At 33.5% G+C, this 13,424-nt stretch overlaps 1 protein-coding gene across 1 annotated transcript; it reads right to left on the bottom strand.

The window, feature by feature from the left end:
* Nucleotides 1-4,716: 4,716 nt before the first annotated feature.
* LOC150033542 (exopolygalacturonase-like) lies at nucleotides 4,717-12,886 on the bottom strand. The gene is made up of 6 exons (XM_090306447.1): nucleotides 12,783-12,886; nucleotides 12,313-12,386; nucleotides 6,132-6,205; nucleotides 5,738-6,037; nucleotides 5,062-5,580; nucleotides 4,717-4,974 (listed from the first exon to the last, which is right to left on the bottom strand). The coding sequence occupies exons 1-6, from the start codon at nucleotides 12,884-12,886 to the stop codon at nucleotides 4,717-4,719; spliced, it is 1,329 nt and encodes a 442-aa protein (XP_090162573.1).
* Nucleotides 12,887-13,424: the final 538 nt, after the last annotated feature.

The following is a 13,424-nucleotide window of genomic DNA, read 5'->3' as shown; positions in this document are numbered from 1 at the left end:
TGTAGTAAGATAGAGATGGGCAGTAGTAATCACAAAAGTGTGGTATCTGCCGTCCTCACGCCTCCCCTCGGGCTCAAGAGGCAGGCTCGGGGCGGGATGTGACTACTCAATAACTTTACCCAATTGTACTTTATAGTATTCTACTAAATAGTCGATGGAATTTGATGGTACTTAATGGAATTTTGGTGTTTACTCGATTCTCTTCATTTGTTGATTTCTTGGTTACATAATCTTCTCTTAATGACTTCTAAATGTCTTGCGGATTGTTTTATCTAAAAAATTAGTATTTGAAGCACATAATCAACACAATTTTGGGGGAATTAACATAGAAAATATACATCCTTCAAAGACCTAACACTGCTTCACTTGAAACCCATTCTATTCCCTTCACAAATTCACTTCATTTTTTAGTTCCACTCAAATTCAAGGCTGAGAATAGTAGAGAAAATCTCTTGATGGTTCACTGAAGATTTAGAGCTGAAATCACGTGAAGAGTAGCTTGGATTTAGAGGAATTCTTCAAAGGTATGTCTTGAAACATTCTTAATACCCTATGAACATATTTATTTTGATGTCAAAATTAAGGAATTAGAATGATTAATGATTCTATTTTCTTCCGCTGTAAGTTTTTGTACTCTAACTTATATTATATCACATATAATATAACCTATAGTTCATATTCTCTCATATAACCTATAGTATTAATATGAATTATATTCATATTAATTTTACCCTATAGTTTATATAAGAATCACATATATATAATTAATATCTAAATCATATTAAATATTTATTCCTTTCATTAAAACTTTTTATTATACATATCTTATACATCATATTAATTATATCTTATATAATTAAATTCCTTTAATTAATTTGAATAATTCAAATTAATCTAAAATTAATTTGATTCTCATTAATCTTTATTAAGCTAACAAAGGGGACCTTATGGACCTATAAATTGAAGCTCCAATGATACGAGATTAATTAATTAAACTCTTTAGTTAAATTAATCAACCTTCATTAACTGTCGGTCACTCCATTAAAGACAGACAACTGCACTCTTTGCACTATAGATATATTTCTTTGTTCCTTGGTTGGGAATGTCCTAAAACTTGCAGTTCATATTTACTAAACATATTCTATTTTTGCAATAAAAGTATTACCGAGACTTCATTCAATAAAAGTGTTATTGAAATTGCATTCTGTTATAAAATCCTATAAATAAACCCATGGCTGGTATGAATACTTTAACTTTATGTAGAGACATAGAAATGGATCAAGTTTTAGTATATGGCCACAAAGATCTATATGTATATGGATGAGATTGGGTACCTCGTCCTAGGGACACAATGGATGCGGCCCACTTTGTATATTCATACAAACAATGTAATCTCAAAATCATTCATGTGGAGACATGCGAGTAGAGGCATCCTATGCAAAAGACGTTTGCATACCAAACAACGAAATAATCACTTTTCTTTATAACAACAGTTTACTGTTAAAACTGACAATTTCAAATTGATAACCTAAGGTAACTCGATCTTAATCTTGATCTAACTATGAATTCTTGTTTATTCGGGATTATCCTTTGATTTACAAATGTGAGAATGGTTCAATGCCATCCCTCAATAAGCCTCCCGTTTTAGGATGAAACCAGATAGATAGTTGGGGACATAGTTCTACAAGATGAAATTCACTCATACCCATCTTAGGGTTAGTAGATAGGTTGTTCTCTTAAGTATTGATTGCTAATCTTGAACAAAAGAGCCCCTCCCTCTCATGAAAGAGAGGGATATGGTTTATTAGTTGGACTATAAACCAATTGTTCAATAGAGGATCAGTAGAGACTTAAGGAGCAAGATGTATTTATAAGGCTAAAACGGTAATTTTGAGATAGCTATAAATTCAAATGACTAGTGAAGGATCGACTTACTGATTATGGTTAAATCAAGTGGACAAAAATATATTTACAGTTAGGAGGGTGCAACTATTGAGCTATAGTGGTATGTCCTGGTAGTTAATGAATATTGATTAATTTTGTTTAAAGAGTTTAGCCAATTAAATCTCAAATCGTTGGAGCTCATAATCTTTAGGTCCATAAGATCCCTCTACTAGCTCGTAAAAGATTAAATCTTGGGTTAGAATATTGAGTGAATTTGAAATGTTCAAATTCAATTTTAGGGTTTGGATAATTATATTTAATATAATTAATGTTTAAATTTATTGAAATCAAATGTATTTGGAGAGTTCAATATATTTGAATGATGATTTAAATATTTATTACATGAATAGGATTCATGTTTGAATTACGTGTTTTATTAATTTAATATTTGATATTAAATTATTATTATTTAATTAATTAAATTTGTTTAATTAATTATTTAAAATCAAATCAAATTTCAATTTTAAACTCAATTTCAAAAATTGAATTTGAAATTATGTTTAATGTAATTATAAGTTAAATATAATTTAAAATTGAAGATGATTTTTGGGTTTTAGTGGATTTATCCATTTTTTGGATTTCTTGGTGAATTTCTTCTTAAATCAACACCTAGGCTACTTTGATAAAATGATGAAGTAGATTAAATACTTCAAACTTTCTGAGATTCATGAGATGGATGCTGAAGTTTTGGGAAAATTCTGCTCAACTTCTTTTCCTCTCAAACCCTCTCCAAAGCCACAGAAATTTCCTATCAACAAGAGTTCCACCACTCAATTCAAGTTTGGGATCAGTAGAGAATATTCTTTTGGTAGTCTACTGAAGAATTTGAACGTCAATTTCGTGGAATTTGCAAGGATTAAGTAGAAATCTATAAATGTATTCAAGTTGAAACCTTTTTATTGAAATTATGTGTTTTAGCATGCTTGTTACTCAAATTAATATAATTAGAGTGCTTAATGATTATGTTACTTCCGTATTTTGCAAGTTTGTTCTATTAATTGGATATAACCAATAAACAACACATTGGTCCTTCACAAATTGCTCGTAAGTACAGCTGAGTCAAATTTACTGTTTTACCCCTGTAGTTACACCCAACTTCGTAAGTACCACTGATCCCTCTATGAACAACTAGTCATAGTCTAACTATAATTAAATCCCACTCATGCTAGGAGAGGGTGTGACACCACATTGTTCAAGACTTAGAATGATCCGTTAAAGAAGTAATTTATCTACTTATCTTGGGAAGGAGTGAATTTCTTCTTATGTAGTTTGTTTCCAGCTCCCCAATCAAACTAATCCCCAAAGTGGTAGGCATATTGAGTCGAAAAATCTGGCAGCTTTCACTTATGTAAATCAAATTACCGCCCTCATAGGTAGGAGTTCACAACTCACTTCGGACTAAAGTCAAGTCACCTATGGTCATTCCGGTGAAATGAAAGTCTCTTGTAGCAATGGTGTTCTAAGGAGAGACTATTCATTTCGTGGTTTGGTCTTATACAAACTCTTTGTATAGAATACCCCGCTCGCATATCTCCACATGCATGGTCACGAGCAGATCATTTGTAACACTTTACAATGATTAGAACAATTACAAAACGGTTTGTATCTGCAGTGTCATAAGGATAAGGTACCTAATCTTATCCATCTACTATAGACCGGTCAATTTATTACTTAAACATGATCCACCTGTATATCTTTACACACATGTTTAAGCTTCACCTAATAACCTTGGATCTTAGTTTTTTTGGTTTTGGTTTAATGTAACTAAATGTCAAATAAATTAATACTTATTTTATTAAATAAATAATATGTTCGTACAAATACAGTTTATAAACTATAAAACCATGAGATTTTGGGCATCAACCCCAACGATTCAAATATTATTCATATTACATAAATAACCTTTTATTTTTAATAATATGGGTAATGGGATAATACATATAACTAAAACTATAAATATTTTAAACTTATATAGAATTTCATTCAGTTTTCATAAACACAACATATTAAATATTAATTTGAGATTTCCAATTTTTATTTTATTTCTCTTCCAACAAAATGTCTTATAAAGTCCTTAAAATCCAGCAATGGGATCTTATGATCTTAATATTGTTACCTTTACTTGTACAAATTTTTTAGACTCATTATGCAATTAATATACATTCATTAAATCAAGGTCATTGTACTATAGATCAAGAGTTGTACTCTTATGCACCATTACATGCATTTTATTCACAAGAATTCTTTTAGCTCTATAGTAACAACTTATGTCATAACTATCTTTGATTCTCTTTAATTATTGAATAGTAATTTTATGATCCATCACAAATCAAATTTCTCTCGAGCCACATATGATTTTAAAGATATTTTAACTTAGCTTACTAAATAAAGAACTATTAATAAAGCAATGCATTTTTTAATAAATAGATAAAAAACTGAATGTGTATGCATTAAGATAGATAAAAGTACAATGGACAATACACAAGATGTAGCATCATGCATTCATGTAATACAGAAAAAAAATGTTCATAAAGAAGACATTTGTGGATTAATCAATTACTCAAAATAATATATTATTTAGTCCTAAGGATACATTTCTTTGTTCTTCTAAAACAACAAAGAAAAAATTATTTGGTCACCACAAATTAATTCTATGAGAATTTGGGTGCTAAAGTTTTATGCAATTACAAAAATAATTTAAACTAGTTGTTTTAGAATATCAAAAATTAATTATAATTTTTTCCATCAAATAGTCATCTCTTAAAAAATAGCTTAAGCTAATGGAGAAGCATTAGGAGAAAGAGGAGAACAAATCGAAGGATTTTGTTTTCCAGAAATGATGGGCTTCACATTTAAACATTGAGATGTAATTGGGCCTTCCCTTCCGCTATATGTGAGGTCAATGTCAGCTAGCTCTACATCTTCACATGGAAACTCGGAACTACAAAGAAGTTTGACTGCGAGCGCATTACCTGAAGTACCTCTGATATTCTTAAAACTAACCTTACTAATCTTGACTTTTGATGGACTCTGAAAGGCAAGAACATAGGACATAATCTTGTCACTTAATTTAAGTATTAAAAATTAAATTAAAAAGAAGTTTAATAACTTTCGTACCTGTTTATTACATAGGTTGTGTGGACAGTATTCCTGATCTATGAGAATTGGATTGCTGACATTGACCATAATTATATCTTCATAGTGCATATCAGAAGCAGTTCCAGCAGTAGGAGAAGCTGGCCATGTTTTGATTCTAACGCCATTCGATGTATTCATCAATGTACAATTCTTAACTATGATTCCCTCCACAGGTTCTTCAACATTGTATTTTCCTAGGCTTCCTACACTTATACCATGTCCAGGCCCACATGTCACATTAGTAATTGTTACTTGCTTACTTCCATCCCCAAGTGAGATACAATCATCTCCAGTACCAATATTTGTATTAAGGACATTAATCCCAAGAGATCGACCAATGTGAATTCCATCAGAATTAATACTATCTCCTGGTGCATTTATGGTGAAATGTTGGAAGGTGAGGTTCTTACAACCCAATACATTGACATGAAAGTTCTTGCTATCTTTAGACGTTATATCACTTACTGTCGAATTTTTTATAAAGCTTAACTGCAAACTCTGCATTTTTTTAAATAAAATAAATTATCATACTTATATATATTTACTTAAAAAAGAGTAAACGTAAATGTTAGTTTGATAGTTAAAATTGTAACAATAAATAATATATGGGCCAACAGTACTAAACATTTTTGTTACGTGATTAAATTGTGCTTACCATGGGAATACGATCACACTTTGAGTTTTTATGGCAATCATTTTTCTCCCACGCCACTTTTCCTTGCCCATCTAAAACACCACCACCTGTTAATGTTAAGTAATCGATATATCTGAAACTAATCCATCCGTCTCCGGTTAGATCCGGTGGTGCCTGCAATGTTCCTTGAAGTTGAATTTCGATGGGGCTTTTGCAAGGGCCCACCAACTGAACTGCACTTAACTTGTAAGTTTCTTTTGGAATAATGACTTTACTTTGGGTTGTTGATGCACAAGCTTCCTTCCATGCATTTGTTAGAGCCTATTTAATTTTTAAAATATATTAATAAATCTGATTGATGCCACTAGATGTTTTTTTTTCTCTCAATCGATGATAATAAAAAATGATAATTTACCTGAGATATTTCAGCATTAGGTGCAGCACCATACTTTGTCACATCGAAAACACCATCACTAGATTGAGATTGCCCTCTAGATAAAGAAACCAATATGAATGATAGAGCCACAAAGTTCAATGTTGTACGCATCTTGTTCTTCTTCTCTACGTCTATATTTTTTCTTTTCTACTCAATCTCTTGTATAGTTTTGTTTTGGAAGAAAATGTTTGTGTATGTTTCAATTACAATTCAAAGTATTTATATTGAAATAGAGAAATCCAGCACCACTCAATTTCTCCTATAATTAGTTTTCTCCTTTACTCCAAATAAGGATAAGTAAGTATACTACTTGTCAAACTATGATAAACTATTTATGTCTAAAAACATTCCATACCTTTCACCCAACCTGATCAAATGTTATCCCACAAATGTCTATCTTGGATAAAATAGTTTTGTGGGTGAAAAAGTAAACAAAAATAAGTGGCCCATTGTAAACATGCATAATTTTAGGAAAAAAAAATCTTTAAAAAACTAAATATAACAATGGAATTGTAATTATTTGTTATTTAATTAAAGTTTTAGAACTAATGGTAAGAAATTTATTCAAATTAAAAGAGAAAGATCAAAATTTAAAATTATTTAAAATTGTATTTCTTATCAATTTATCTTAAAAGATATTTTATTTTATACGTATGATCTCTATTTCAATCAATGTTGTTAAATCCATTTATTATTGTCGATAACTCTTAATTATGCCGTAGTGTTTATTAGACATTTTTATTGTTTTTCTAGTACCCTTGAAATTATTTGTTATTTAATTAAAGTTTTAGAACTAGTGGTAAGAAATTTATTAAAATTAAAAGAGAAAGATAAAAATTTAAAATTATATAAAATTATATTTAATATCAAATTATCTTAAAAGATATTTTATTTTATACATATGGTCTCTATTTTAATCTAGATTGTTAAGTCCATTTGTTACTGTCGATGACTCTTAGTTATGTAGTAGTGTTTACTAGACATTTTTATTGTTTTTCTAGTACCCTTGAAATTTATTAATTGTCCATTTTCTTAAATTTCTTGATTGTGACCAAAAAAAGTATCTTCTTATCATTATTTTGTGTTGGCTTTTTGACCATTAATCTCAAATAATTAATTAAGATTTATTAATTATTTAATATTTTGATGATAACAAATTTGAATAACTTCATTAACAATTTGGTGCTTTAAAGTTTCATTGGGTAAAGCTTGAAATAACGATTCCAATACAATTTGAGTCACTCAAATTGGAGCTCAAATGAAGAAAATATAGCCGAAAGGAACATAACGAAAAAATCTGAATCTAATGATGTGGTAGATTTTTTTCCATCAAAGTGGTCGAAGTAAAAGGTGCCACTTGGGGCAATTGAGAAGTGACACATGGTGGGTTTTGGAGTTTTTGTTGAATTTAAAAGAAAATGAATGTTAAGAAGATATATCATTATATTAACTTTTAATTGTGTTTAGCGGCTAGTTGGGTTAAAAAAAAAAAGAATGAAAAAAATTATCATCATTCACTTCTATTGGATATACCTTTGCTTTTAAATTTGGATTAAATTTGGATTTCACCATCCTCCCTCCCTTTTTAAACTCTTAATCTTGTCCACATTTTAACATCAATTTTCATTTTTTCCGATCCTCCAAAAACAAAATACAGAACCTCCACATTAAAGTGGACCATTGATGATGTAACGACTGGATCCTTACACATTATGATCCGACCGCTACGACATGCATACTTAGACTTTTCTATCATGAGATGAGTTCTGGTGAAAATTTCAAAGAACATATCTAAGTTTACCTAAATGGTTTGTAGTAGATGGATAAGGCTAGGTACCTTATCTTGGTGACACTATGGATACGATCCAATTTATAGGTGTTACAAGTGTTGTAAAATGCTACAAATGATCTGATCTTGATCATTCATGTGGAGACATGCGAGTAGGGGTATCCTATACACAGAATTTGTATAAGACCGTACCACAAAATAATTAGTCTCTTCATATAACGCCGTTAATAATAGAGACTTATATTTCACTAGGATGATCATAGGTGACATGACCTGAATCCTGAATGAGTTGTGAACTCCTGCTCATGAAAGCAGTCCTTTGATTTGTATGGGTGAGAGTGACCAGATTGTCAACTCAACAAGCCTACCATTTTGGGGATTCATCTGACTGGGGAACTGGGAACTCAGTTACACAAGATGGAATTCACTTCTTCTCTGATGCAGGGGCAAGTAGATAAATTGCTCTCTTAAGAACTGATTTTGGGTCTTAAACATAGTGGTCACACCTTCTCATGGCTCGAGAGGACTTGGTCATGGTAGAACTATGACTTATTGTTCATTGGAGGAATCAGTGGTACTTAAGGAGTTAGATGTAACTACAGGGGCAAAACGGTATTTTGGTCCAGCTGTACTTACGAGCAATTTGTGAAGTATCATCGCACTATTGATTGGTTATATCCAATAGACATAGAAATTTATCTATAGTACAAAGAGTACAGCTGTCGGTCTTTAGTGGAGTGACCGACAATTAACGAATGTCGGGTAATTTAATTAAAGAGTTTAATTATTTATCTGAGTACTGTTGGAGCTTCAATCTACAGGTCCATAAAGTCCTCACTGTAGCTTAACAAGGATTTAATCTTTGGATTAATTTGAAGTGTTCAAATTAATGGAGGGAATTAATTATAATGTATTTGATACATTATGAGAGGAATTGGAATACGATTCAAATACCAATTATATGAATGAGATTTATGTAATTAAACATAAATATGATTTTTATTTAGAGGAATAAAATATTTCAATATGATCCAAATATCATTTATACGAATGAGATTCATATAAGTAGATTTAATATAAATGTGATTTATATTAAATGTCATGTATAGTTAAGAGATAATAAAATTTATAGTTTATGTTGTATTTGATGCAATATAAAACTATAGGCTATATGTTATATTTGATATAACATATAGTGTATATATAATAAAGTAGTTATTATATATTCTATTTTATTAATTTATTTGAAATTAATGAAAGGGAAGGAGTTATAACTCTCTCCCATTATTCTCACTTGTGTTAAAAGAAGTTGAGAGATCATCTTCTTCCAAGAATTCTAACTGAGATTTCACAATCTAAGAGAAAGGTTCTCTAGAAAAAAAACTTCCCTCTCATCCTCTCCATCTCCTTCCCTCTTCCTAGGACTCAAGCAAAGCGCATAACTCCTGCTTGAGTCTTTGAATCCCAAAAAAGAATATAGAGAGTTCTCGGCTGGTAGTGTTCGTATGTGAAGAAGGAGATCCGTGAAAAAAGAGTTCTATTCGTGGCTCGTACGAGGGATTACTTGAAGAAAGGTTCTTCAAAAATGAGGTTTCTTGAAACCTGTTTTCTTTGTAAAAGCATGTTGTAATTTAACCTTGAATGCATATCTCTTGTTGTTTACTGTAAATTTTGTATTCAATAATTAATGGAATTTGGACAATCCGCTTCCACTCAAGGATCTCCTCATGTCAAGATTCCTTCAGGTTCCTCTTCAACTTTTCAAAGACTAGTTGGAGATGGTATCAGTGATCTTCCATTGATGCATTATAGGCAACGATATCGTCTAGATATACTACAACAAATTTGTCGAGGTATTCATGAAACACCTGATTCATCTATGTACAGAAAGTCTTCGGAGCGTTGGCGAGGCCAAAGGGCATCATGGGAAATTCAAAGGCCCAATATCTCGTAATGCAGATCATTTTTTGTTCATCCTCTTTGGCAATCCAAACCTGGTAGTACCCCGATTGGAGATCCTATTTCAAGAAATATCTGGCATAATGGAGTCAGTCAAATAAGTTTGTGAAGATGGGTAGGGGGTACTTGTTATGAATAGTGAGCTTATTCAAAGCTCGATAGTCGATGCATAGTCGAAGGCTTCCATCATTCTTCTTTTGAAACAACACTGGGCTCCATAGGGAGCTTTCGCTGGTCTAAAAACCATGCACACAACAACTCGTCTAATTACTTTTGGAGTTCGGCCAATTTTGCTGGAGATGCAATATGCTTTCTTGATGGGCAGTTTCACCCTTGGTAGCAATTTGATTTCTGGTCGATCCCCCTTCATGGAGGCAAGGGTTTGGGTAAACTATCTGGCATGACATCACGATATTTCTCCAAGACACACAAGATGTCTTGAGGGACCTTCTCTTCCATAGTCTCATCTAATTCAATCGGAATGGCCATGAACGTGGGTTCGTCATAGGTAAGGCCCCTTTTCAACTGAAGGTCCAAAATCATTCTTACCCCATTTGATTGTTTGATGTTGGCTTGAACTATGGTGGGCATAGACCCAGTAATTACCAGGCACTTGGTGAGGGGCATCGATATAACTTTGTGTTCAAGTAAGAATTCCATCCCCATCACTACATCAAAATTGTCCATCTAAACAATTACGAAATCGATAAGGCTTTTCCAATACCCTAGTTTCATTTACGTTCTCTTCGTTATCCCTATAATAGGCAGGGGCTATAGAGTTCAAGGCTTTCATTTTTCCAGCGTCTCTTTCCCAAGTTAAGTTCAGACAACGGACCTCCGTTTAAGTCATGAAGTTGTGGGTTATCCTAGAGTCGACCATGGTACTCTTGGTCGATCTCTGATTAACCCATGCATCCACATACATGAGCCCTCATTCCAACAGTTTCACCCATCTTCTTTTGGAGAGTAAACAAGAACTTCAACGCTCCCATCATGGGATTGTCATTCTCTTCAGTTTGCTCAGTTCCAAGATCGGCCTTTTTGGCCTTGTCTTCTGAGCCCGAGGCTAATGTGGCTTGGAAGGTATTAAAGGCAATTCGATTCGGGCATTCGCTTACTCTATATGGTCCTCTACATATGCAATGGGACAGAGGGCGATTGTAGTTGTTATACTGTTGTGGCGGCCCTCGCCAATTGTTCCCTGATTTTTGTTGGAAGAGCTTACAATCTCCATTTGTGTTCTTGTCTCCTCCTCCAGATCTGGGAGGACTTGAACGACTATTTCTATTTCCTCCATTTGGGAAGTTGGCTACTTTCTCATGACTTGAGAGTCCGTACAGAGGTCATATAGTTGTGCCGCTGCTACATAAGCAGAAGAGAGGTCTTGTACTCTCTGTTTATACGGCTTCGTTTTTTCCTATGGTTTCAACCCTTTGATAAAACAAAAAACTTTGCCTTTCTCAGACATACCGCATATGTCCAACATAAGTCCCGCAAATTGCTTCAATAATCTTGGATGTTGCCCGTATGTTTCAATTCTCAGAGTTTCCTTTAGGCCAAAATCTCTACGTTCTTAAGAAAAAACTACGAACGAAATTCTTGTTTCAATTTATCCCAGGTATCTATCGTGCAACACCATTATTGCATGTCTATAAATCGTGATCTCCACCACAATTTTGCATCTTTAGCTAGATGCGTGGTTGCTAGCGTGATCTGTGATTCCTCTATCATGGTGTTTGTCGCCTTGAAGTATTACTCAAGGTCGAAAATAAAATTCTCTAAGGTTTTCACATTTCACACCCCACAGAAGGGTTTTGGTTTTGGGATCTTTATCTTGTTCACATGGATTGCTCCCCCAGGTGGGGCTTGGTTCCCTACAGCTCGGATGGTGAGATTCACCCTCCTATTCACATCTGTAATCTCGACTCTGACAACATCGAAGGCCGATTGAAAATCTTCTGACAGATCAGTTACCATCTGAATTATTGCTTTCTGGGAGCTGTCCACCTCTTCGACGCGCTCCTCTATGTAGGCAATAGAGCCCATTGAGCTATCTCCATGCTCGAAACTGCCAGATCTTGCAGCTTTGTCTCTATGGTCTCAACCCTCATCATCAATTCTCTGATGGGTAACCCGTATAGGCGACTAACTACCACATCAATTCCGCCAACTTTCTCGGCAACTTCTTGCAAATGAGTTTCCAAGAAACAAATACTATCAGGGACTTCTCTTAGGTAGAGCATTTGCTCTTCCATCTCTACCAGCCTATCCGCTTAGGACTTGTTCAAGTTCTTTGTCGCCGACATGATTACTGATTTGTCCCTCTGTGAGCCAACTTGGCTCTGATACCAACTGTCACAATCGCACCTTCATAAGGGTCTCAGGGCAATTGTGCGACACTTGTTCTTTCACTCGAACAAGTCAGCCAATTCAAATCCGAATAGCTGATAACACAATGGGCGTTTCTCACAACCTTCACTTCCGTTCTTGAGAAAAGGTTTTAGAAAATAGGTTTAGAGGAAAAGGTTTTTGCAAACGTTTGAAAGCATGATTAAGCAATGAACATTAGTCTTACAACTACAAAGCAATAAGCAACAACACAGCTTTATACCATACAACTCATTGGTATGAGGATATAATAATTAGTCTTACCCCCATATAGTGCATTCTGAGCAATTTTGTGGTTGTCACCCTTGCATATAGACATAGGTGAACGGTTACTTACAACAAGATGAACTATAAAATCATACTAGTTACTTACAACAAGATGAACTATAAAATCATACTAACTTACAGAATGAAATACATAAGATGAAAGTATGATAAAAAAAGGGTTGAGATGGGCATGCAGCCATGGGCAACAGGCCCTAGATAAGCATGACTGTGACACGGCACTTTTGACTGGAAAACTAATGATTTCTTCTCCATCTTGCTTTTGATAACTCCAACGAGCTAATTTGGCACTTGGTGTTGAACCTCTAGTCATGTTCGATTGAGAAGTAGAAGCAGGTGGCCATGGAGATTAGACCGCTCACCAAGAATAAATCGAAGAATCGATTGAAAATCGTGAAAACTAGAGTTGTGAGACTGTTGATTTCATTGATATCGTGTACGGACTCTTAGCTTCCAGAGTATATGCCATAACGACGATTTTGAATCTGTCATTGTACGATGAGAATAAAGAGTTGATACCGACATGCAGTGTGATTAAGCCTCTAGTGAGAGAGTTCTATGTCTGGAACTCCGATGGCCAAGGAGAACATCGTTTGTAGTTTACTGCACTTTCGCAGATGGAAGAGAAAAACATAGCAATCAAACGGCCAGCGGCAATTTTGAAACGACAAAAAAAGATGAAATATCTAAACTAAAAATTTTGCCATACCTGCTAAATCTAAAATGTAGGAGACAAGGTTACAAAATCCTAATCTTTAATTTACACTCATTGCAAATTCTCTTTTCTAATTGGGTGGACAATAAATATAGTGGCTTTAAAAATAGTTGTGTTTTTAAAATACCTAAAATAA

This window comes from Benincasa hispida, chromosome 10, assembly GCF_027475165.1.
Source record: "Benincasa hispida cultivar pf3 chromosome 10, pf3_genome.v1.1, whole genome shotgun sequence".
NCBI lineage: Eukaryota > Viridiplantae > Streptophyta > Magnoliopsida > Cucurbitales > Cucurbitaceae > Benincasa > Benincasa hispida.
The sequence above is the reverse complement of the archived record's forward strand: the minus strand, read 5'-3'. Positions and strand labels throughout refer to the sequence as shown.